Source organism: Grampus griseus (assembly GCF_964374135.1).
Source record: "Grampus griseus genome assembly, chromosome: 9".
Lineage (NCBI taxonomy): Eukaryota > Metazoa > Chordata > Mammalia > Artiodactyla > Delphinidae > Grampus > Grampus griseus.
The window spans coordinates 66654144-66680442 of record NC_139003.1 but is presented as its reverse complement, the minus strand read 5'-3'; the positions used below and the strand labels follow the sequence as shown (position 1 = coordinate 66680442).

The window sequence follows — 26299 nt, the reverse complement described above, 5'->3', positions numbered from 1 at the left end:
ATTTTTATGTCCTGCATTTAGGCAGTTGAGACTACACTTACCTTGTTATTTGAGTGAAAATAATTGACCAAAAAGGCAGAGATTCTCTACTCACCTATAAAGATAAAGTTTTATGTATTTCCGTAGGCAGTAATGATGTGGATGACCACATGAGATGTTTTTTTAGATTACTTTGTCTGTAGGCAAACATTTTAAGAGTATTGCAAGTGAGTTATGTGATTATATGGGAGGCTTTTAGACCGTGGAGGTGAGGTTAGGTGAATGTTCAAGGTCATGAAGCAAAGAGTTATAAAACTGGGACTGTTTCTAACTTGTTTTTCTACTCCCAAACCTGTCATCAGTTCATTAGGCTTATTTGCCTAAGGATAAAAAGTTGAGAGAGAAGAAAATACAAGGTCTCTGAAATTTTCTGTGATGCATAGTAGTGAGTGTAAAACAGGCAGGGGCAGTGAGACTTTCTCTGGCAGCTCTAACCACAGCAAACCAAACATAGGGCACTTACCGTTGAGAAGCACACTAAGCAATTTTCAGAAAGAGATTGTTTTAACAGCCCTTTCAACTCACTTGTACAGCTGAATATCATGAAAATTCTTTCTGCTTAGGAATACCATTTGCATGAGAATTTCACACGATATTATATTAGTAAGTACAAGGATATCAGACAGATTACTTGTTTCCATAGTTTATATGCTTACATCTCTCTTGGTTACTAAAGATACAATAAATACTTTTAAAGGCAAATTGTGGCTAGAACAATGTTTCCTGAAAAGAAGCTACTAAATCCTAAATATAAACAGAACGTTAAAAGATTTATGGGGAGAATGGGGCAAATTTGAGAAGTAGGAAAACAGCTAGAATTTGCTTATCTTTATGGCAGGTGGGTCTCCTTATACCTACTACCTGGATTAACTGATCACAGACCTGGGAACTGAAAACAGGTTAGAAATTACAAAGCCTTACCACTCTTTAATTATAGAATCTCAACCATTTTATTACAACTTCTGTATGGCAGCTTTTTATTTGAAACCCATTCTAGGTTTTAATATTTTAGAAGTTAGTTTGAGCAAGCTGGCATCCACAACTAAAATGGTCCACTTCTCTAGCCCATTAGCAGCAATTCAAAGTAGTCTGAGGTTAAAAATATTTTTCACTCCTTGAAAACAGTGTTTTATGGGATTTCTATATGAAGGGGAGGAAAGAACTGCTTAGTAATAATACTGTGCAAAATAACTAGATCCCAATGGGTAGAAAACAGAAATAAAGGCCAGAATCCAGTGTCTCATATATGTTGTATCAGTGACCTCTGGACTTTCAGAGAATTACTTAATCTTGGAACTATTTCCTTATTCCTAAAACCAGCTACCTACAAATCACAAGAGAGTATTGAGGGGTTGTTGAAAATTACTTTGCATCACATTTATCAACACTAAGGAAGTATTAATTATTTTGTGGTGTATATTAAGTATTGTTATATTTTATAATGCACCTGAATTTTCTTCTTTTTCATTGTTTGGACTAACTTTCTTGTTATCCTGAATCATACAGGAAAAAAATAGTTAAACTCATGTTATTTTATGTTGGGATAATATATGACATCTATTTGAGATTTAACCAAAGTGCTATAGAAAATGTAGCAGTGACTTTTACTGTTTTCCTATAATCACAGATAAACTCATACTGGAAAAAAGATATCATTTCCCCATAATATTTAACATCTTTAGTAATTATCTAAAAGGAAAATTATATTAAAACTCATGCAGAATAGAATACTGCATGAAACCTGCAGGTGACCTAACTCTTGAATCTCCCAAGACCCTTGTGTTAAGTCTATTAAGTTGAAATAATATTAAATAATAGCTAATGTACCAGGTTGATTTCCTGGAAATTAGTCTTATTTTGAAAATTTTATAAGTATATTATTTTCTCATTAAAAGTTACACAGCTATTGAAACATGACACTTGCTGCCTTTGCAGACACACCATATTTTTTCACCCTCAATAGATATTTATTAATAAATTAATAAGAAACTCCTATTGAGCTGTTGTTGCATTTTCAAAGTAAGTTATACCATTGAACTAGTAGTACTTGCTTAAGCCATTGAAATCAGAGAAAATTGGCACTCTTTTTTTTTTTTAGGTAAGAAGTGGATTTATTTAGAGAGATACAGATTCCCCAGACAGAATGCGGTCTGTCTCAAAAGGCAAGAGCAGCCCTGAAATATGGGGATGGGGTGGTTAGTTTTTATGGGCTGGGTAATTTCTTAGGCTAAAGAGTAGGAGGATTATTCCGACTCTTTTGGGGAAGCGGTGGGGATTTCCAGGAATTGGACACTGCCCACTTTTTGGCCTTTTATGGTTAGCCTCCAGAACTGTCATGGCGCCTGGGGATGACAGACACATCATTTTTAAAGAATCTTAAGCGGCTCTGATGGCTTACTTTAGAGGGGGAGAAAAGCAGGCAAGGTAACATGTGTATTTTTAGTGATAAAAGAAAAAGAGTAACCCATAAATTATCGGTAGGAAAATTGTTAATAGGTAGGTGTAGACAGTGAATATTTTCTTGATATGCCTGGAAATTGCATTTTGCCTAATACTTAAATACAAAATAAGAATAAATCTTAAGAAAATACTGCCATTTATTATTCCATGAGTGTAAATCTTGATATTTTGAGGAAAAGAAAATTAACTAACAGTCTTCTGTCATCTTGAGACATATTTGGATAATCAGATTGCTGTTCTGGTGGGTATACTTTTTAAGGTGTGAGTGGTAGTGAGACTCCAAAAGCAGTTAAATAAAACATAAACTAAAAGCGTCCTGTTACCTAAGACTTCACTGGTAAATACTCTTACATAATTTTGCATTTCTAAGCCTTTTTTCCCCAAAGACTGGCACGTTAGTGTTTAGTGGCATTAGTTTGCGTGTTCCGTTCCCCTGTTACTTACGCATTCATTAGTTTTGTTTACCTGTGCATAATTTTTTCCTAATTTCACAACAGCTTTTTTTTTGGTAATTGACAATGCAATTTACTGCATATGCACTTTCTGGCCCCCAAACAAGAACGTTAAGGTGTAAAGCACCAACCTCTTCATCTCAGACTGTTAAGAAAAAGGATTGGTTGTGACTAATTTCCAATTAATTTGCAGTGGTTACAGGGAACAAAACAATTGCACCTACTAATTAAAATTTAAAATATTCCAAAGTGTCATCTTTAGGTGTCTTTGGAATATATAATTTCCATTTTGGTTCATTGCTGGATCTGTAACACCCATGAGCTTGACAGCTCTATTAATTTAAAGACTCAGTAATACCTGTTAGTACAAAACATGAAAAAAAATACCATTAATCATTTATTTTAATTTTGCAGCTCTGTCATTTTCTCAGTATGTTTTAAAATTATCATGACACCGTAATGCGCACAAGTCGCCTTGGATGAAGGGGAAGCGGATCACACTACTTAGGGGAGATACTGAAGTGTGTTATTAGAGCTTAATTAATGCCAAACTGATTAGATTTGATTGCATTTTATACAAAAATATTTTAAAGAATTTTTTCTGACTATATTATATTTTAAAAGTTATCCCAAACAGGTTATATTTACAATTATACTTACCTTTTTATAGCTCTTTTCTTTAATACATTCTATTTAAATATTATGAAATAAACCTACACTGTTCTCTTATTTTTCATTGTGAAACCTGAATTAATCTACTCATTTTTAATTTACAAAAGTTCATTTCAGTTTAGCTCAAAGAAAATAGCATCTCTCATAGATTTGTTCTTTGACAGGAACTCCTAACCCAAAGTGGACACAATATCCAAAGACATGAAAGGGCAAAAATTGAAATGAGAAATGTACTAAGTACATAATACCTTATGCATTTATACTGATGTGATCCAGGACTGCTAAACACACTAAAAGTGATAAAATTATATGCACTTAACAGAATTATGTCATTAGCTTTCTAGAATACCAATAGTTATTTTATTTATATTTACATCTGGTTCAAAATTGAATATATTTCTCTAGAATGCGTAAAGTTAATAGTCTCTTAGTTGATGTGCATCATCGTACTAGCATGTAGATTTGATTTCTTTCCAGAGCAGTTAGAGATCTCTCTTCTGGTGGCTACAAACTGTAGAATCATAAGGCCTGAGCCTGACTTTTCTCCCACAAACTGCCTTGTGGAAGACCTTATCTAGCTCTTCATTTCTTCTGATTTTGTGTATTATAATTAGAAAATATGGCTAACATATTCTGAGCTTTTCCTCAAAAGACAACGTACTGTATTGTTGAAAGTTTTAAAGAGTAAGCTTTCTTATCCACTAACAGGGCACAGTGTTTCATAGAGATATTCCCAGGATGGGTTACCAATTTCAAACAAGAATTTGAATGAAAAAACTTAACCAAAATACACTGAATAGAATTTAATAATTTATTGTTTTTATTTTCTTGAATAGTCAGAACACAGTTGCACATGTGTTATTTGAGAAGACTTTAAAAAAATGAGAGGATTTTAACATATTACAGATATACCTCGGAGATATTGCAGGTTCAGTTCCAGACCACTACAATAAAGCAAATATTGCAGTAAAGCAAGTCACATGAATTTTTTTGGTTTCCCAGTGCCTATAAGTTATGTTTATAGTATACTGTAGTCTATTTAGTATACAATAGCACTGTTTCTAAAATAGAATGTACAAACCTAAATTTAAAAATACTTTCTTGTTAAAAAATGCTAACTATCATTTGATCCTTCAGTGAGTCATCATCTTTTTGCTGGAGGAGGGTCTTGCGTGGATGTTGATGGCTGCTGACCGATCAGCGTGGTGGTTGCTGAAGGTTGGGGTGGTTTTGGCAATTTCTTAAAATAAGACAGCGATGAAGTTTGCTGCATCGATGGACTCTTCCTTTCACAGTCAAGTTCTCTGTAGCATCAATACTGTTTGATAGCATTTTACCTACAAGAGAACTTGTTTCAAAACTGGGGTCAATCCTCTCAAACCCTGCCACTGCTTTATCAACTAAATTTATGTAATATTCTAAGCCCTTTGTTGTCATTTCAACAGTCTTCGCAGAATCTTCACCAGGAGTAGATTCCATCTCAAGAAACCATTTTCTTTGCTCGTCCTTAAGAAGCAACTCCTCATCTGTGAAAGCTTTATCATGAGATTGTAGCAATTCAGTCACATCTTCAGGCTCCATTTCTAATTCTAGTTCTAGTTCTCTTGCTATTTTCACCACATCTATAGTTACTTCCTCCATTGAAGTCTCGAACCCCTCAAAGTCATATATGAAGGTTGGATCAACTTCTTCCCAACTCCTATCAATGTTGATATTTTGACCTCTTCCCATCAATCAGGTATGTTCTTAATGGCATCTAGCATGGTAAATCCTTCCCAGAAGGTTTTTAGTTTACTTTGCCCAGATCCATCAGAGGAACCACTATCTATGGCAGCTATAACCTTACAAAATGTGTTTCTTAAATAATAAGACTTGAAGGTCAAAATTACTTCTCGATCTATGGACTGCAGAATGGATGTTGTGTTCGCAGGCATGAAAACAACAGTAGTCTCATTGTACATCTCCATCAGAGCCCTTGGATGACCAGGTACGTTGTCGATGAGCAGTAATATTTTGAAAGGAAGCTTTTGGTCTGCGCGTTAGGTCTCAACACTGGGCTTAAACTATTCAGCAAACCATGTTATAAACAGATGTGCTGTCATCCAGGCTTTGTTGTTCCATTTAGAGAACACAAGCAAAGTAGATTTAGCATAATTTTTAAGGGGCCTAACATTTTCAGAATGGTCAATGAGCGTTGGCTTCAACTTAAAGTCACCAGCTGCATTAGCCCCTAACAAGAGGCAGTCAGCCTGTCCTTTGAAACTTTGAAGCCAGGCATTCACTTCTCCTATAAAAGCCCCAGATGGCATCTTCCAGTGTAAGGCTGTTTTGTCTACATTGAAAATTTGTTGTTTAGTGTTGCTACCTTCATTAGCTATCTCAGCTAGATCTTCTGGATCATTTGCTGCAGCTTCTACATCAGCATTTGCTGCTTCACCTTGTACTTTTTTTGTAATGGAGACGGCTTCTTTCCCTAAACCTCACGAACCAACCTCTGCTAGCTTCAAACTTTTCTCCTGCAGCTTCCTCACCTTGCTCAGCTTCCATAGAAATGAGAGTTAGGGCCTTGCTCTGGATCAGGCTTTGGCTTAAGGGAATGTTGTGGCTGATACGTCTTCTGTCAGACGGCTAAAACTTTCTCCACCTCAACAATAAGGTTGTTTTGCTTTCTTATCATTCATGTGTTAACTGGAGTAACACTTTTGGTTTCCTTCAAGAACTTTTTCGCTGCATTCACAACTTGGCTGTTTTGCACAAGAGGCCTAGCTTTTCGCTTGTCTCAGCTTTTGGCGTGCCTTCCTCATTAAGCTTAATCATTTCTAGCTTTGGATTTAAAGTGAAAGATATGTGACTCTTCCTTTCATCTGAACATTTAGAGGCCATTGTAGGGTCATTAACTGGCCAAATTTCAATATTGTTGTGTCTTAGGGGATAGGGAGGCCCGAGGAGCGGGAGAGAGATGGGGGAATGGCCAGTCGTTGGAACAGTTAAAACACACAAAATTTATCTGTTAAGTTTGCCATCTTATATGGGCACAGTTCATGTTGCCCCAGAACAATTACAATAGTAACATCAGAGGTAACTGAGCACAGATCACCACAACAAATAGAATAATAATGAAAAAGCTTGAAACATTGTGACAATTGCCAAAATGTGACACAGATACGTGAAGTGAATGAACGCTCTTGGAAAAATGGTGTGCACAGACTTGCTTGATAGAGGGTTGCCACAAGCTTTCAATTTGTAGAGAGAGAGGAAAAAAAAGTAATATCTGCAAAGCACAATAAAGTGAAGTGCAATAAAAGAAGGTATGCCTATACATTGCTTTATCCTTGTCACAATTTCATGGGATAAACAAAACAGATATTTACTATTAAATGTGATTTTGAAATCAGTAAATAAAAATTAAGAAAAGAGTACAATTATTTAGTCCAAGTCAAGCATATCATGATTGATTTCTTCATTCCTTCAGCAAATTCTTACTGAATTTCTTCTTTATAAACGTGCTGAATTTTGTCTTAGAGTGTTATAATGGAGAGAAAACAAAACAAAGACATGATCTCTGAACTCTTTTCAGGTATTCATTACTCAAAGAATCACACAAATATAAAAATTCAAGAAAGATGTAAGGTCCGTGAATGAAAGGTTCATGGTACTGTGAACTGCGACACTATGGAACTATGGTAATAAGAGAAGGTACAGTAGAGAGAATTGACCTTGTCAGAGGAGATCCAAGAAGACTTTCAAAGAAACTCAAAATAGACCTGAGAACTACAGGATGAGAAGCATATGACTAGGCATAACAGAGGGAAGAGTGTTCGATGCAGAGGGAACAACATGGGTGGGAGGGAGCATGATGTTTACAAGGAAGGATTTGAAAGATGACATGATGGCTGTGGAACAGAAGGAAGGGAGTTGTGGGGTGAGGCAGGTGATTCCATGGGAATCTGAGCTGCAGGACCTTCAATCATATAGGAAGAATTTTTAGCTTTAGTTTAAGAGTCAGGTGGAACTAAAGAGTTTAAGCAGGAAGGTGATGTGATCAGATTTGCATGGTGATAAGATCATTGTAGCTGGGGAATAGATTGGAAGGGAAGACAACGAATCAGGAGACTTCTGCAATTGTTCAGGCCTTAGAATGGTGGTGATAGAAAGACCAAGAACCAGTCAAGAGATACAGAAAATATTTGAGGGATAAAATTGATCAGACTTCGTAATAGACTGGTTATAGGAGGAAAAGGAAGATGCCAGGGATGATCCCTGTTTCTGGCTTGAACAACTGAATAAATGATGGAACAATTATCTGAAATAGGAGAATTTGGAAAGTAATCAGGCTATGTCCTCTCCACTCCAATTTAATTCAAATAATTATGCTCCCTAATCAATATCTTAGTCACATTATTAGGAATATCAATTATCATTGCATTATGGGATTGCAATTTTTTATGAGTAACGTGTCAACATGTTGACTAGATTACCATGAAATAGTTTAACGTTGATGAGAAAGTCTTTCAGTCAACGCTGTGATGCTCCAGATAATTAAGGATCTAGCTGAGAGTAGAAATTGGGTCAGGAAAGAAGTTTCTTCTCTCATTGTTGTCAGTATGGGCTTTTGGTCTCCCTTGGTTTAAAACACCCATACTTTCTGGGGGTTAGTAAATGCCTGACATGGATTTTTTTCTAGTCTTTCCTTTGGTAGACCTGGAGCCTGGCATGTGACTGAAATCCTACCAGGTGCTTCTGGCCTCCTCAGAGAGAAGGCAGATGGCCATAAACGTCATCTCTCAGTGTCACCCAAGGAATCCCAAAAGCCTTGTTGTCTCAGATGGGAGAGAGGTTAGCAAAATGTGTTTTCCATTGGACTAAACATAATTATGTTAAAAAATAATAGGTAACAGTTATTAAGCATATAAATGACAGGCATAGCCTCTTTGGGTACTTGTAGTGGTCTTTTTAAGTAGGTGTATCATTATCCTCATTTAGTAAATAGAGACTGAGGCTCAAAAATGTTAGATCCTTTGGCCAGTGGCCAAGCTGGCACTCAAACCCTTGCTTCATGTCCTGAATCCATACTCTTAACCCCAATGCTATGTGAAAAAACCTTGTAAAAAAGGATATATGAAATATTATGGAGAAGTAGAATCACAAGTTGTGAATATATTGCTAATATTCTCTGGTTATAGTCAAAGAGGAGAATTTTTTGTATTGTTTTGTTCATTTTTAAAGTTTTTGTTTCTTTTTTCCCACATGACAAAATATTTGGAGAGACCCTAGGAAAAGAAAAATAGTGACTGTGTTAAAGTTGTGTGTATAATTGTTCTGTAAAGACATGAAAATTATAAAAACATTTTAAAAAATGTCATTGACCTTCCCTGGTAACCAACTTACGACCATAAAATAAAAGGAGAACGAAATTTATATCTTAAAAGAGATTTCAAATCCAGGTGTGAATATTTCCCATGCAATGTGGCCAAATAGCCCATCACTTTCAGGAGAAAGTTTCTCTTTTCTTATTACCATACCTATTTAAAATTCCTGTGAATTTAATCAGCAAGTAAACCTCTCAAACCCATTTGTTAGAGATGTTATTGTAAATCTTCACAATGATTTCTTTGAATCTGATGTTAGATCAAAGACTTTGACATTAAATTTGGAAATTACTATCATTCCAGAAAATAATGGCTGGAATCATAAAGAAGCTGGCACAGGGATTTTAGAAAATTGTTATGTTTCATTGCTTTGCTTTTTGGCAGTTATGGACCTGAAAATTTTAGCGTGCTCTTTATTCCTGCTGTCATATGGCTCAGCTACATGCATGAATTCAAAATGGTTTCCATTATTGGAAAGAGACAGTCTCACTCCAGAATCAAGCTAGGTAACTTTTGATGTTCCAGGTAATTGCTAAATTAAGCTTTCCCTGCAGATATTTTATGGCATTTATTTTGCTCTGAAAACCCCATTCATTTTTAAGGTAGCTGAATAAATCCAGTGATAATAAACTCTTAAAGAGGTGAATCAGGGAAAGAAAATTTTGGCTAGTTACGGGGAGAATATTTAAAAAGGAAAATGCTACCTGCTGATGTACTTTCTAAGAAACACAGTATTATTAAGCCCACCGTGGTGCAAAGCAACAAAGAGATTAAACATTTAAGCCAAATTTGATCAGTTGATATGTTACCAAAATTGGGAAAGCTAGTATATGTTCTAATTCAGAATTTTCACAGAAGGAATTCTGAATGGTGGCACTCAGTATAGCAAAGACATGCCATTTGAAACTATTTCCACTTGTATTCATTTTTTAGCTATTGACCAATTAAGTCATAATTTTAAATTAAAATTGCTTTCTTCCACCTTATGCCTCATAATTCTAGATTCAATTTTCAGTATTTGACTGTAATTGCATCAGGGATCAGCAGGTAATGGTCTTTGGGCCAGATCTGCACAGCTACCTGGTTTTGCATTGTCAAAGACTTAAGAATACATTTTGCATTTTTAAATGGTTGAAAAAAATCAAAAGAATAATAATAGTTCATAATGTTAAAATTACATGAAATTCAAATTTTAGTTTCCATACATAAAGTTTTACTGGAACACAGTCACATCCATTTATTTACATTAAGTCTGCGGATACTTTTGTGCTACAGTGGCAGAGACCTCATAGACCACAAAGCCTAAAATATTTACCATATAGACCTTTACAGAAAATGCTTGCCAACCCCTAAATTGCATAAGCATCCTATAGTATATAACTCTCAAATATGATTTCTAGATTTAGAATTAATATAAACAGTTTAGTAGCTTACATCACTTATATGCAAACAATTGTGACAAATGGAGGCATGCCTAGCCTAGATACATGTAATTTGAAGGTCTCACCCTCAATAGAAGAAGAATAGGCCTCTCTGAAGATTGATTGGAAATGTTTGTATGATGGTACTTCTTTCCTTTTTTTTTTCCTCCTACATCCCTGGCTACTTGTCTGCATATTCTTTCATAGTATCTCACTCTTACTTCACTATTATATGTCCATGTTCCCCCATTATGCAGTCTAATGTCTGATATTCACATTTGATACACATTTGTCCTTTAGTAATCTCTTTTCAATGGATGATGTTATTTATAGGATTGTTACACCCAAATCTGTCTCGAGACCTGTTCTCCCTTCTGAACACCAGACTTTCATATCCCAAAGACACTAAGCAGCTCCTTTAGAATGTCACACTCAACAGAGTTCACTAACTTCCTGGTTCTCACTCCTGCCAAAAATACATGTCTTTCTATAAAAAACCACCACCACACACACATAGCAAACAAAGCTTAAAAGCATGAAAGTCATACTAGAATCTTTCTTTTTTCCAATACTCCACACATCCGTCATGTCCTGCAGATTGTACCTCCTTGCTATCTCTCAAATCTGCCCTGTATTCTATCCCCATTGCCACTGCTGCAAGTAAAATCCATTTTACTTCTTTCTAGATTATTTTATTCACCTCCCATCTGATCTCCCTGTCTCTGTTATGGCACACAGCCCCTAAGCTACACTTCCAGAGTGATGCTGCTAAGACTCAGTTTAATTATGTCCGCTCCTTCCCCCGTGATCTTAATGGCATTGTTTGGTGCTCGCATTGCATTCTGAGAATATCTCCGTAGCACAAGGCGTGTTACATCCTACCACTGCATGTGTTACCATCATTTGACTATGTGCACCTCAGTTATGTTTTAAAAAGTATCTGTTCAACTTGGAATCGCCAGCACTAAGCTGAAATAAGCTGGTACCTAGTAGATTAACAATAAGGCTAATTAAACTTGAGTTAAATTAGGTTATTTGGTTCCATTGATATTAGCTTTCAGCCATATGTTTGGGGGGTGAGTATAAGAAGGTGCTGGTCATTCGTTTAGTCAGTCAGATTCTGATAGGTCTTACCCCTTAGAAAGAGAAGTAAATGACAAATAGACCAGGGCTTCCCAAATTGAAGCATGCATGTGAATCACCTAGGGATCTTGTTACAAAGCAGAATCTGATTCAGGTCTTGGGTGGGACTGGGAGTCTGCATTTCTAACAATGAAGTTAGTGTTCCTGGTTTGTGGACCACATTAGGAGAACCAAAGCTCTAGAGAGGAAGACAGTTCACTGCAGAGGGATTTTTGCTTTTGCTGTTGTTAATTTTTTTTTTTTTAATTGTCTGTGGCTCTATTTTTTCCTTTCATTTTTTTAATTTTTATTTTTAACATCTTTATTGGAGTATAATTGCTTTACATTACAATGTTGTGTTAGTTTCTGCTGTATAACAAAGTGAATCAGCTGTATGTATGCACATATCCCCATATCCCCTCCCTCTTGTGACTCCCTCCCACCCTCTCTATCCCACCCCTGTAGTGGGTCACAAAGCACTAGGCTGATCTCCCTGTGCTATGTGGCTGCTTCCCACTGATATCTGTTTTACATTTGGTAGTGTATATATGTCAATGCTACTCTCTCACTTTGTCCCACTTTACCTTTCCCCCTCCCCGTGTCCTCAGGTCCATTCTGTACATCTGCGTCTTTATTCCTGTCCTGCCCCTAGGTTCATGAGAACTTTTTTTTTTTTTGATTCCATATATATGTGTTAGCAAACGGTAATTCTGTTTCTCTTTCTGACTTACTTCACTCTGTATGACACACTCTAGGTCCATCCACCTCACTACAAATAACTCAATTTCATTTCTTTTTATGGCTGAGTAATATTCCATTGTATATATGTGCCACATCTTCTTTATCCATTCATCTGTCAATGGACACTTAGTCTGCTTCCATGTCCTGGCTATTGTAAATAGAGCTGCAATGAACATTTTGGTACATGACTGTTTTTGAATTATGGTTTTCGCAGGGTATATGCCCAGTAGTGGGGTTGCGGGTCATATGGTAGTTCTATTTGTAGTTTTTTAAGGAACGTCCATACTGTTCTCCATAGTGGCTGTATCAATTTACATTTCCACCAACAGTGCGAAAGCATTCCCTTTTCTCCACACCCTCTCCAGCCTTTTTTGTATGTAGATTTTTTTGATGATGGCCATTCTTACCTGTGTGAGGTGATACCTCATTGTAGTTTTGATTTGCATTTCTCTAATGATTAATGATGTTGAGCATCCTTTCATGTGTTTGTTGACAATCTGTATATCTTCATTGGAGAAATGTCTATTTAGGTCTTCTGCCCATTTTTGGATTGGGTTGTCTGTTTTTTTGATATTGAGCTGCATGAGCTGCTTGTATATTTTGGAGATTAATCCTTTGTCAGTTGCTTCATTTACAAATACTTTCTCCCATTCTGAGGGTTGTCTTTTTGTCTTATTGATGGATTCCTTTGCTGTTCAAAAGCTTTGAAGTTTCATTAGGTCCTATTTGTTTATTTTTGTTTTTATTTCCATTTCTCTAGGAGGTGGGTCAAAAAGGATCTTGCTGTGATTTATATCATAGAGTGTTCTACCTATGTTTTCCACTAAGAGTTTTATAGTGTCTGGCCTTAGATTTTAGTCTTTAATCCATTTTGAGTTTATGTTTGAGTATCGTGTTAGGAAGTGTTCTAATTTCATTCTTTTACATGTAGCTGTCTAGTTTTCCCAGCACCACTTATTGAAGAGGCTGTCTTTTCTCCATTGTATACTCTTGCCTACTTTATCAAAAATAAGGTAACCATATGTGCTTGGGTTTATCTCTGGACTTTCTATCCTGTTCCATTGATCTATATTTCTGTTTTTGTGCCAGTACCATACTGTCTTGATTACTGTAGCTTTGTAGTATAGTCGGAAGTCATGGACTGATTCCTCCAGCTCCATTTTTCTTTCTCAAGATTACTGTCACTATTCGGGGTCTTTTGTGTTTCCATACAAACTGTGAAATTTTTTGTCCTAGTTCTGTGAAGAATGCCATTGGTAGTTTGACAGGGATTGCATTGAATCTGTAGATTGCTTTGGGTAGTATTGTCATTTTCACAATGTTGATTCTTCCAATCCAAGAACATGGTGTATCTCTCCATCTGTTTGTATCATCTTTAATATCTTTCATCAGTGTCTTCTAGTTTTCTGCATACAGGTCTTCTGTCTCCTTAGGTAGGTTTATTCCTACATATTTTATTCTTTTCGTTGCATTGGTAAATGGGAGTGTTTCCTTAATTTCTCTTTCGGATTTTTCATAATTAGTGTGTAGGAATGCAAGAAATTTCTGTACATTAATTTTGTATCCTGCTACTCAACCAAATTGATTGATTAGTTCTAGTAGTTTCCTGGTAGCATCTTTAGGATTCTCTATGTATAGTATCATGTCATCTGCAAACTGACAGTTTTACTTCTTTTCTGATTGGGATTCCTTTTATTTCTTTTTCTTCTCTGATTGCTGTGGCTAAAACTTCCAAAACTATGTTGAATAATAGCAGTGAGAGTGGGAAACCTTGTCTTGTTCCTGATCTTAGTGTAAATGGTTTCAGTTTTTCACCATAGAGAACGATGTTGGCTGTGGGTTTGTCATATGTGGCCTTTATTATGTTAAGGTAGGTTCCCTCTATGCCTACTCTCTGGAGCGTTTTTATCATAAGTAGATGTTGAATTTTGTCAAAAGCTTTTTCTGCATCTATTGAGATTGTCATATGGTTTTTATCCTTCAGTTTGTTAATATGGTGTATCACATTGATTGATTTGCATATATTGAAGAATTCTTGCATTCCTGGGATAAACCCCACTTGATCATGGTGTATGATCCTTTTAATGTGCTGTTGGATTCTGTTGGCTAGTATTTTGTTGAGGATTTTTGTATCTATGTTCATCAGTGATATTGGCCTGTAATTTTCTTTTTTTGTGACATCTTCGTCTGGTTTTGGTATCAGGGTGATGGTGGCCTGAAGAATAAGTTTTTTTGTTTTTGTTTTGTTTTGTTTTTGTGGTACGCGGTCCCCTCACTGTTGTGGCCTCTCCCGTTGCGGAGCAACAGGCTCCGGATGCGCAGGCTCAGCGGCCATGGCTCACGGGCCCAGCCGCTCCTCGGCATGTGGAATCTTCCCAGACCGGGGCACGAACCCATGTCCCCTGCATCAGCAGGCAGACTCTCAACCACCGTGCCACCAGGGAAGCCCAAGAATAAGTTTAAAAGTGGTTTTCCCTCTGCTTTATTTTGGAAGAGTTTGAGAAGGATAGGTGTTAGCTCTTCTCTAAATGTTTGATAGGATTCACCTGTGCAGCCATCTTGTCCTGGGCTTCTGTTTGTTGGAAGATTTTTAATCACGGTTTCAATTTCAGTGCTTGTGATTGGTTAGTTTATATTTTCTACTTCTTCCTGGTTCAGGAAGAACCAGGAAGATTGTGCTTTTCTAAGAATTTATCCATTTCTTCCAGGTTGTCCCTTTTATTGGCATCGAGTTGCTTGTAGTAATCTCTCATGATCCTTTGTATTTCTGCAGTGTCAGTTGTTACTTCTCCTTTTTCATTTCTAATTCTGTTAACTTGAGTCTTCTTCCTTTTTTTCTTGGTGAGTCTGGCTACTGGTTTTTCAGTTTTGTTTATCTTCTCAAGGAACCAGCTTTTAGTTTTATTGATCTTTGCTATCGTTTCCTTCATTTCTTTTTCATTTATTTCTGATCTGATCTTTATGATTCTTTCCTTTTGCTAACGTTGGGGTTTTTTTGGTTCTTTTTTCTCTAATTGTTTTAGGTGTTAGGTTAGGTTGTTTATTTGAGAGTTTTCTTGTTTCTTGAGGTAGGATTGTATTGCTATAAACTTCCCTCTTATTAGTGCTTTTGCTGCATTCCATAGGTTATGGGTCATCGTGTTTTCATTGTCATTTGTTTCTAGGTATTTTTTTATTTCCTCTTTGATTTCTTCAGTGATCTCTTGGTTATTTAGTAGCGTATTGTTTGACCTCAATGTGTTTGTATTTTTTACAGATTTTTTTCCTGTAATTGATATCTAGTCTCATAGCATTGTGGTCAGAAAAGATACTTGATACAATTTCAATTTTCTTAAATTTACCAAGGCTTGATTTGTGACCCAAGATATGGTCTATCCTGGAGGATGTTCCATGAGTACTTGAGAAGAAAGTGTATTCTGTTGTTTTGGGATGGAATGTTCTATAAATATCAGTTAGATCTATCTGGTCTATTGTGTCATTTAAAGCTTGTGTTTCCTTATTTATTTTCATATTGGAGAATCTGTCCATAGGTGAAAATGAGGTGTCAAGGTCTCCTGCTATGATTGTGTTACTGTCAATTTCCCCTATTATGGCTGTTAGCATTTGCCTTATATACTGAGGTGCTCCTATGTTGAGTGCATAAATACTTACAATTCTTCTGTCTTCTTCTTGGATTGATCCCTTGATCACTATGTAGTGTCCTTCTTTGTCTCTTGTAATAATCTTTATTTTAAAGTCTGTTTTGTCTGATATGAGAATTGCTACTCTAGCTTTCTTTTGATTTCCATTTGCATGGACTCTGTTTTTCCATCCCCTCATGTTCAGTCTGTGTGTGTCTCTAGGTCTGAAGTGTGTCTCTTGTAGACAGCATATATACAGGTCTTGTTTTCGTATCCATTCAACCAGTCTATGTCCTTTGGTTGGAGCATTTAATCCGTTTACATTTAAGGTAATTACGATATGTATGTTCCTATTACCATTTTCTTTACTGTTTTGGGATTGTTATAGTAGGTCTTTTCCTTCTCTTGTGTTTCCTTCCTAGAGAAGTTCCTTTAGTGTTTATTATAATGCTGGTTTGGTCGTGCTGAATTCTCTTAACTTTTGCTTGTCTGTAAAGGTTTTAATTTCTCCATCAACTCTGAATGAGATCCTTGCTGGATAGAGTAATGTTGGTTGTAGGTTTTTCCTTTTTATTACTTTAAATATGTTCTGCCACTCCCTTCTGGCTTGCAGAGTTTCTGCTGAAAGGTCAGCTGTTAACCTTACGGGGATTCCCTTGTATGTTATTTGCTGCTTCTCCTTTGCTTCTTTTAATATTTTTTCTGTGTATTTAATTTTTGATAGTTTGATTCATATGTGTCTTGGCGTGTTTCCCCTTGGATTTATCCTGTATGGGATGCTGCACTTCCTGGTCTTGATTGACTGTTTCCTTTCCCATGTTAGGGAAGTTTTCAACTAAAAGCTCTTCAAATATTTTCTCAGACCCTTTCTTTTTCTTTTCTTCTTCTGGGACCCCTATTATTCAAATGTTGGTACATTTAATGTTGTCCCAGAGGTCTCTGAGACTGTCCTCAGTTCTTTTCATTCTTTTTTCTTTATTCTGCTCTGAGGTAGTTATTTCCAGTATTTTATCTTCCAGGTCACTTATCTGTTCTTCTGCCTCAGTTATTCTGCTGTTGATTCCTTCTAGAGAATATTTAATTTCATTTATTGTGTTCTTCATCACTGTTTGTTTGCTCTTTAGTTCTTCTAGGCCCTTGTTAAATATTTCTTGTATTTTCTCCATTCCTTTTCCAAGATTATGGATCATCTTTACTATCATTACTCTGAATTCTTTTTCAGGTAGACTGCCCATTTCCTCTTCATTTGTTTGGTCTGGTGGGTTTTTACTTTGCTCCTTCATCTGCTGCATATTTCTCTGTCTTATTTTATTTAACTTACTGTGTTTGGGGTCTCCTTTTCACAGGCTGCATGTTCATAATTCCCATTGTTTTTGGTGTCTGCCCCTGTGGGTGAGGTTGGTTCAGTGGCTTGTGTAGGCTTCCTGGTGGACGGGACTGGTGCCTGTGTTCTGGTGGGTGGGGCTGGATCTTATCTTTCTGGTGGGCAGGACCACGTCAGGTGGTGTGTTAGGGGTTTCTGTGAAGTTATTATAATTTTAGGCAGTCTCTTTGCTAATGGGTGCGGTTGTGTTCCTGTCTTGCTAGTTGTTTGGCATGGGGTGTCCAACACTGGAGTTTGCTGGCTGTTGGGTGGAGCTGGGTATTAGCGCTGAGACAGAGATCTCTGGGAGAGCTCTCACCGATTGATATTACATGGGGATGGGAGTTCTCTGGTGGTCCAGTGTCCTGAACTTGGCTCCCCCACCTCAGAGGCTCTGGCCTCACAGCAAGCCGGAGCACCAAGACCCTGTCAGCAACACGGCTCAGAAGAAAAGGGAGAGCAAAAGAAAGAAAAAAAAATAGAAAAAAAGAAATTAATTTTAGAAAGGAAAAGAAATTTTTTAATAGAAAATAACAATAATTTAAAAAAAGAGAGCCACAAAACCAATAAAGAAATCCACCAATGATAACAAGCGCTAAACACTAAACTAAGATAAACATAAAAGTCAGAAACAAGTCAGTCGCAGACAGCAAACCCCAAGTCTACAGTCGCTCCCAAAGTCCACCGCCACAATTTTGAGATGATTGGTTGTCTATTCAGGTATTCCATAGATGCAGGGTACATCATGTTGATTGTAGGGATTTAATCCACTGCTTCTGAGGCTTCTGGGAGAGATTTCCCTTTCTCTTCTTTGTTCGCACAGCTCCTGGGGTTCAGCTTTGGTTTTGGCCCCACCTCTGCATGTATGTCACCCTTAGGCATCTGTTCCCCACCCAGACAGGAGGGGGTTAAAGCAGCGGCTGATTAGGGGGCTCTTGGTCATTCAGGCCAGGGGGAGGGAAGGGTACAGTAGTCATAACTGGAATGCAGGGCCAGCCTGTGGTGGCAGAGGCCGGTGTGATGTTGCAACAGCCTCAGGCATGCCCTGTGTTCTCCTGGGGATGTTGTCCCTGGATCATGGGACCCTGGCAGTGGCGGGCTGCACAGGCTCCCGGAGTGGTAGGTGGTGTGGATGGTAACCTGTGCTCGCACACAGGCTTCTTGGTGGTTGCAGCAGCAGGCGCTAGCGTTTCATGCCCATCTCTGGGGTCCGAGCTGATAGCCGCAGCTTGTGCCTGTCTGCGAAGCTTGTTTAGGCAGTGCTCTGAATCCCCTCTCCTCGTGCCCCCCTGAACAATGGTCTCTTGCCTCTTAGGCAGTTCCAGACCTTTTCCCGGACTTCCTCCCAGCTAGCTGTGGCGCACTAGCCCCCTTCAGTCTGTGTTCACACAGCCAAACCCAGTCCTCTCCCTGGGATCTGACCTCCAAAGCCCGAGCCTCAGCTCCGAGCCCCCGCCCACCCCGGCGGGTGAGCAGACAAGCCTCTCAGGCTGGTGAGTGCTGCTCGACACTGATCCTCTGTGCGGGAATCTCTCCGCTTTGCCCTCCGCACCCCTGTTGCTGTGCTCTCCTCCATGGCTCCACAGCTTCCCCCCTGCCCACCCCCAGTCTCCACCGGTGAAGGGGCTTCCTAGTGTGTAGACACCTTTCCTCCTTCACAGCTCCCTCCCACTGGTGCAGGTCCCGTCCGTATCCTTTTGTCTCTGTTTATTCTTTTTTCTTTTGCCCTACCCAGGTACGTGGGGAGTTTCTTGCCTTTTGGGAGGTCTGAGGTCTTCTGCCAGCATTTAGTAGGTGCTCTGTAAGAGTTGTTCCACATGTAGATGTGTTTTTGACGTACTTGTGGGGAGGATGGTGATCTCCACGTCTTACTCCTCTGCCATCTTGAAGGTCCCCTCATTGTTAATCTTTTTAACACTCATATCAAAATAATATGTGCACATTAAAAAAACCAGAATGTATAGCGTTCCAAGAAAAACGGCTAGCCTCTGTCCCATCATTTCTGTGTCACCAGGTCCACTCTTTGATTCTTTGGCTGCCTCTTCTGATTGTTTACTGCATGTCTGTAAACAATCTGCTTTGCTGTAATTTTTTTGACTTCATAGTTTTAGGTATATTCTACTTAATTTATGCTATGGAAAGTGGTTTTTAATACTCTTACATTACTCCATTTAACTCTTAATAATAGTTAATATGTACTGAGTGATTTTTATGTGCCAGGTAACATTCTAAGCATTTTGTGTACATTGATTCATTTAGTCCTTACAAGAAACCAATGAAATGGACACTATATTAAAGTCTCTATAGTATTTTTTTTAATGGAACTTTATTTTATTTATTTATTTATTTTTGGCTGCCTTGGGTCTTTGCTGCTGTGCGTGGGCTTTAGTTGTGGCGAGCGGGGGGGCTACTCTCCGTTGTGGTGCACGAACTTCTCATTTCAGTGGCTTCTCTTGTTGCAGAGCATGGGCTGTAGGCACATGGGCTTCAGTAGTTGTGGCATGCGGGCTCAGTAGTTGTGGCTCATGGACTCTAGAGCACAGGTTTAGAAGTTGTGGCGCACGGGCTTAGTTGCTCCATGGCATGTGGGTTCTTCCCGGGCCAGGGGTTCAACCCCTGTCCCCTGCATTGGCAGGTGGATTCTTAACCACTGTGCCACCAGGGAAGCCCAAAGTCTCTACAGTATTGATGAGGGAAATTATTTATAGTCATCTGCCCAAAGTCTTCAGATAGGAAGTGGTGGACCCTGGCAGTCTGATTTTTAACCAGTATGCTGTTCTGCTTCTGAAGAAAAATTTTATTTAAATCAATATAAAACATGTAATGATTGAGATTATGAAAATGTTGTCAACTGTAGAACTAAGTACTGTCACACAATTACATTCTCTTTCCTATAAAGCTTTTATAATCTCTTTTTTCTTTGTAAAATCATTATAATAATTCTAATTTTTTTAAACTACATGGTATCAATTAATCTATTATCCCCACTCCCTTCTTTATATGGCAAAAGCCCTTCCCTGCAGGTTTCTTCCTAGGTTTCTTGAAGATCTCTCATCCTGGGTCTCAGTTGGATACTCTTTTTGTTGTTATTCTTGTTCTTAATAAACTTAATTTTTACAGTACTTCTAGGTTCGCCATAAAATTGAGACAAAGGTACAGAGATTCCCCATATACCTCCCACCACCCGACACACACAGCCTCCTCACTAGCAGAATTCCCCACTGAAATGGTATCTTTGATATAATCAATGAACCTACATTGACACATCATAATCATCCAAAGTCCATAGTTTGCACTAGGGTTCACTCTTGGTGTTGTTCATTCTATGAGCTTGGACAAACGTGTAATGTCTTGTATCCATCATTATAACATCCTAAAGAATATTTTCACTTCCCTAAAAATCCTCTGTGCTTCATCTATTCATCACTCTCCCCCATAAACCCTGGCAACCACTTATCTTTTTACTGTCTCCGTAGTTTTCCCTTCTCTAGACTGTCATATAATTGGAATCATACAGGATGTAGCCTTCTCACATTGACGTCTTTCACTTAATAACATGCTTTTAAGTTTCCTCCATGTCTTTTCATGGCTTGATAGGCCATTTCTTTTTAGCACTGAATAATATTCCTTTGTCTGGATATACCACAGTTTATATATCCTTTCACCAACTGAAGGGCCTCTTGGTTGCTTCCAAGTTTTGGCAGTTATGAAAAAAGCTGCTGCAGACGTCTGTGTACAGGTTTTTGTGCAGACCTATGTTTTCAACTTTTTTGGTTAAATCCCAAGAGTGAAAACACTGGATCATATGATAAGAGTATATTTAGTTTTGTAAGAAACCTCCATACTGTCTTCCAAAGTGGCTGCGCCATTTTGCATTCCCAGCACCTATGTATGGGAGTTCCTGTTGCTCCACGTCCTCACCAGCATTTGGTGTTATCAATGTGACCCTCTGTTTTTTTAATCTTTCTTAGCTCACGCATCTGTTCTGCTGGAGAACACACTCAAAAATGTTTCAAAGGACACATAAATGGTAAACTCTCTAGAACCTTTTATGAATGAAAGTATCTTCATTGTACCCTTGCATTTAATCAATCCATTGACTAAGTATAGAATTCTAAGATAAAATTAACTTTTCTTTTGGGGTTTTAAGGTTTTTCTCCATTTTCTTCTACCACTCATGTTTTTGAGAAGCTTAATGCCATGCTGATTTTTATTTTTCTGTAAGTGACCTGTTTTTCCTCTCAGGGGGCATTTAGAATCTCCTTTATCTCACTGTGCTTTGAAATTTCAAAATAATGTGTTATTTGAGCTGGGCAGGACAGGGGTCAAAGTTTGAGGGAAGGTTCTCCAAAGCACTAACTGACACAGAAGTGCAGAGGTGGGAATTAACACGGAGTGCTTGGGAGATTTGAGTCAGCTTTCAAAACCCAGCTCTTGTACTTACCAACTTGAGTGGTGTAGTGCAAGTTACAGAACCTAAGTTTCTGTCCTGTATTGTAAAATAAGGGTGTTGACACCTACCTCCCAGGGTTGTTGAGAGGGTAAAATTAGATAATATATTTTAAAAATTATGAAAAAATGTTCTTTTGATATTAGGTATGAGAATTCCTTGAAGATAGAATAGATCCATCTTTATTCCAATCTTATCAGGATGCTTTGATAAGCACTTGATTCAGTAGATGTGTCATTCAGGGACTGGGTGTTAAGTAGGATGTTCCTATCACATGAGGAAGAAAAGTAACTACTCTTCACAATGAAGAGTATTAGGAATAGTTGATGCTGAGAGACAGGGAGCTAGGAAAGAAAATTGCAATGAGCTGGGCCAAATACTGCTTGGAGAATGAGTGCAGGAAGACCTTCCAGTCTTCCTCAATTTTAGTTGGACTAAAAGTCTTCAGAGAGAACACAAAAGTCTAGTGGGACTAGACACTGTTCACCGTGTACTGTAAGATATAAACCCCTCTTCTATCCCTTTTAGGACATCGTTTTTCAATTCTATGTTCTTTGATAATATTACTTTTATGGGAGTAGACTTTTGTCAAGAGCAACTCAAAGAGCTGGATGAAACAGGTAGCATGTGAATAACGTGTATAAAGCACTTAGCATAGTACTCAGCACACAGTAAAAGCCAAATCTTGTTATTTTTATTCTTGTTATTATTGGTCATATTACAATTATGAGGTGGAGCTCTCTATCACACCATGCAACCCTGACAACGTCATAGAAACAAGAAAACTGTGCCTTATAATCCTTCATCTGGTTTCTATATGTGAAGTTTTATTTCATATTGAATAATTATAAAACTGAAATCATTTTTTTTCTGTTTATATTTTTAGATGTGTCCAATCTTAATTTGAAATAGGAAGACAGAAGTAGAAAGAGTCATGAGACTTTTGCTGCTGTTGTTTTCCAAAGGAATAGATGATAAGTAAAAATGAAGAGTTCTTAATAGAACATCATTCTAATTCTGACAGTATCTATCTTGCATTTTTAGCAATGCTCTTCGACCTTCGTACAGCCATTCCAGCTCCTGGGAGCCCCATCACCATTGCTTATGAGTGCCCACAATTCTCTCTCAATTATAATCTCAGGTTCTCTTCCAAACTAAACAGTCTTGCAAACTGCCTTGCCCATAGCTGGTGCTCCATAAATATTTGATGTATTGAGAAACAACTAAGAAGTAACTACCTGACTCAAAAAAAATGGAAACACTCAAAGAGAACCTAATGTTTGGTTCATGTTTTCAGACTGCTGAGACTTAATATAATAAAATCTTTGGGGGATAAAATCTGCTCCTTACTCCGTATTGTTTTTCTTGTAGATAACAGGTTCTCAAAAAAAAGTAGTAATAAAAATATAAGGATGTGGAGTTGAAACAGGCATGTGAGTCATCCCACGCCTGGTGAGGCGCCCTTAACCAGGTTCCCCCAACACAGGCCATCTGAACCTAAATTACACTTAAGTCTCTACAGCTTTCTGAAACCTCACCTGGACTTGCTGTGACTACAGTACCAACAGTTCACCTGGACTGGAATTTTTCTCATCCTTAATGGAGTAGTTTTTGCTCTGCTCAAATATACAAAGACCTATAATTATCTGATGACATAATGTATGCAAAGAGCCTGGACACATACTAGACATCTTATGAGTGTGAGTTTCCTCCATGTAATCTCCCCTAAGAGGAAAACAGCCAATTGTTTCTCATTTTTATGAATAACAGACAGAAAGATATAGATTGCATTTTGTATGGAAATAATGTTAAATTAAAGAAAGAGTTATGTACCTTGACCATAGGAGTGCTTAAATAACCAAGAAGATAGATTACAGATAATTTTAAAAATAGGACCATTATCCTGCTTTGAAACTATAACCTAGAATTCGAATTAGTCAGTAGTATGGATTAAGGGTCCCACTGTGTCAGGAGCACTGAATGAGATACTGTGCTATTTTTCAAAGGAATAGCAACACGTGATTTCTTTTAAAAGGGGTTGTTAATAAAAAGATAGCTATGATCACAGAAAATCCAAATAACTTAAAAAATACAAAGGGCAAACAAAATCTCATACACAATAAGTTGAGGTATTTTGGCTATGCCTTGTCATAAATTGATGCTAATCTTTTGTGACTAGAATGATATATTTCTTCCAACATCTTAACAACAATAATTTGTTAATAATCATCTTGTTTTCCAAAAGGCCCTAATATCATCATACCCTCTAAAGGATTTAGTCCAGCAACTGGGAATCAGAAATCTTTATTTTTTTACCTTAGCTACTTACGTTCTGTTTGAATCTAAGGTTATGACATAAGTAATATGTGTTAACTGCCTCATCAGGTACTCATTTTAGACTAACATATTTTTATAAAAAGATTCATTTTTATTTTCAGCGTTAAAAAAAAATAGTGCCTTTCTGCTTAGCCTTGTATTTCAGCATCTATAACACTATTGAACGTGCTTGTTAAATTTCTCTTTCTTACTTGACTATAATTTACTGGGGATAGAGATTGTACTTTGTTTATTAGAGGTTCATGGTACAGTGTCTGAGGCATAGTAGGGGCTTGCTACATTTTGTGAAATGAATAAATGAGTGAATGATGGTGTATTAGGTTTTATACTCTAGAGGAGTATAAAATCAATGGCATAAGGTAGGGCGTAATTTGAAAGTGAATTATTAGGAGAGAAAATCTGGTAGAGATCTTTTTCAATCTACATAGATAGGTGCATTCTAGCATCTTAACTATCTGGCTGTTGATTCCCCAATTCATAAGATAAGAAAAATAAAATAAAATGAAATCAGATATCCAGAGAGTTTGAGGCTGGTTTAGCCTGGTGGCCTTTTACAGGTGCAATTTATCTTTACAGTACAAAGAACACTGAATCTTCCCAGAATAACCTGATTCCAACAGAGTTAAATAAAGAGTTGTTCATTTATCCTGATTTTTAACATAGTTCTGTCTTTCTAGACTGTGAAGTAAATCTCCATTTCCCAACAGCCCCAGTGCTGATTTTAATGATCGTGTCCACGTGACATCCACTTTTTTTTGTTTCATTGCTATTAGTCAATGACAAGTGAAGGATATTCAGTTTAACTTGAAAATGTCAGCTATGCACTTTAAGAGATATATTTTTGCAGCTTTTAATGAGGTGGTGTTTCTTTTTGAAAGAAATACTCATCTCTGATGCGGGTGCTGTGCTGATGACAACTGATATTTAATAAGCGATGGTTCTTATATTAGTCGCAGTTCTCTAAAGAAAATGTCTCAGATTGCTTTTGAAAAACTCTTAGCGTCACTAGCCCAAAGGCAAGATGTGACCTTTTTATTACATAATGAGAATCATTTATTATCTTACAATGTATCTTAAAGTCACAGACAAAATGCCACTTTGATAATTGCTTTCAATTAGCTTTGAGCATAGCATATATTCATAAAATGTCTTCTCTAATTTAGGCTTGAATTAGAGAAAATTGCAGACATAATCTACTTTAAGGTTGTCTCATTTAAGGTGATTCGTAGTTTTATTTCAAAGAAATCAAAAAGAGTAGCTCTAGAACAGTCTCTCAGAATGTTTTAAGCAGGCTTTTCAATATTTGATTCTATTCTATTACCAATTAATTAACAAATTAGAAAGCTAGTTCATCATTTCTGACCTTTTATGCGCACTAACTTTTGACTTTCATTCGTAATGATTGTTTTGAAATTAAGCCCTGCGGTTCATATTGAAAGAGAGAAACAATCTGATTAGCAGAGTAAATAAGGCTTGCCTTGATATCAAGTACATCTTGATGTTGGGCTATAACTGGGATTCTGAATACTATAAAGGTGCAGCCTTTCCTATCTTAAGTAAATAATACATAACTAATGGTCAATAAATTATACTAGATAATCACGTGGCATGAACAAGGAATTTGGGGGTGTTATTACAAGAGAGGTTAGAAGTAATATGATATTTAAAATGTAGTTTCAATTAAATTTAATTTCTTGGTATCACCCTGAGCATTGGAATATAGTTTAAATACATACCTTATCTTCCTTAAAAATATTTTTGAAATAATAGAAACTCTGAAAATACATTTTACACTTGTGTTGTTTCAGTAATTCAGGGGATATTATTAACCTTAAGAGTGATTCTCAGAAATTGGTGTTGTATCTGGAGATTACTGTACCCTCTTTGTCTTTTTTTTTCCCTAGATAAAAATTATGCACAAGAACCAAGCCCCGATGCTGATGGGCCCTCCTCCAAAAACCGGGTTGTTCTGCTCCCTCATCAAAAGAACAAGAAACCGAAGCAAGGAATAATCCTGTATCTTTTCATTCTTAGAGATTTAATTAGCATAATTGGGCCATGGAACACTTATGCTGGAAATCGTTGAACAATTTCAAGTCTCCTGCTCATGCAAAATCATGGAATTGGTTTAACAGTTTTTGTTACTGAGCTAATGTAAAATCCAGCTATTAGAAAATTTAATGTCTCAGTTTTTATAAGCATCTTTGCATGAAGAAAGCAGAAGTTTACATGAAGTGATACTGCCTATTTTTG

At 37.2% G+C, this 26299-nt stretch overlaps 1 protein-coding gene across 6 annotated transcripts in view; it reads left to right on the top strand.

Moving 5' to 3' along the window:
* DGKB (diacylglycerol kinase beta) overlaps positions 1-26058 on the top strand; it is a gene marked incomplete at both ends in the record, with an annotated part of 639446 nt that extends 613388 nt beyond the window's left edge. For all 6 annotated transcript variants that reach the window (XM_082661792.1, XM_082661790.1, XM_082661789.1 and 3 more), the window contains one exon: positions 25951-26058. In XM_082661792.1, the coding sequence (XP_082517918.1) occupies positions 25951-26058 (108 nt within the window). The remainder of the gene's footprint in view (positions 1-25950) is intronic.
* Positions 26059-26299: the final 241 nt, after the last annotated feature.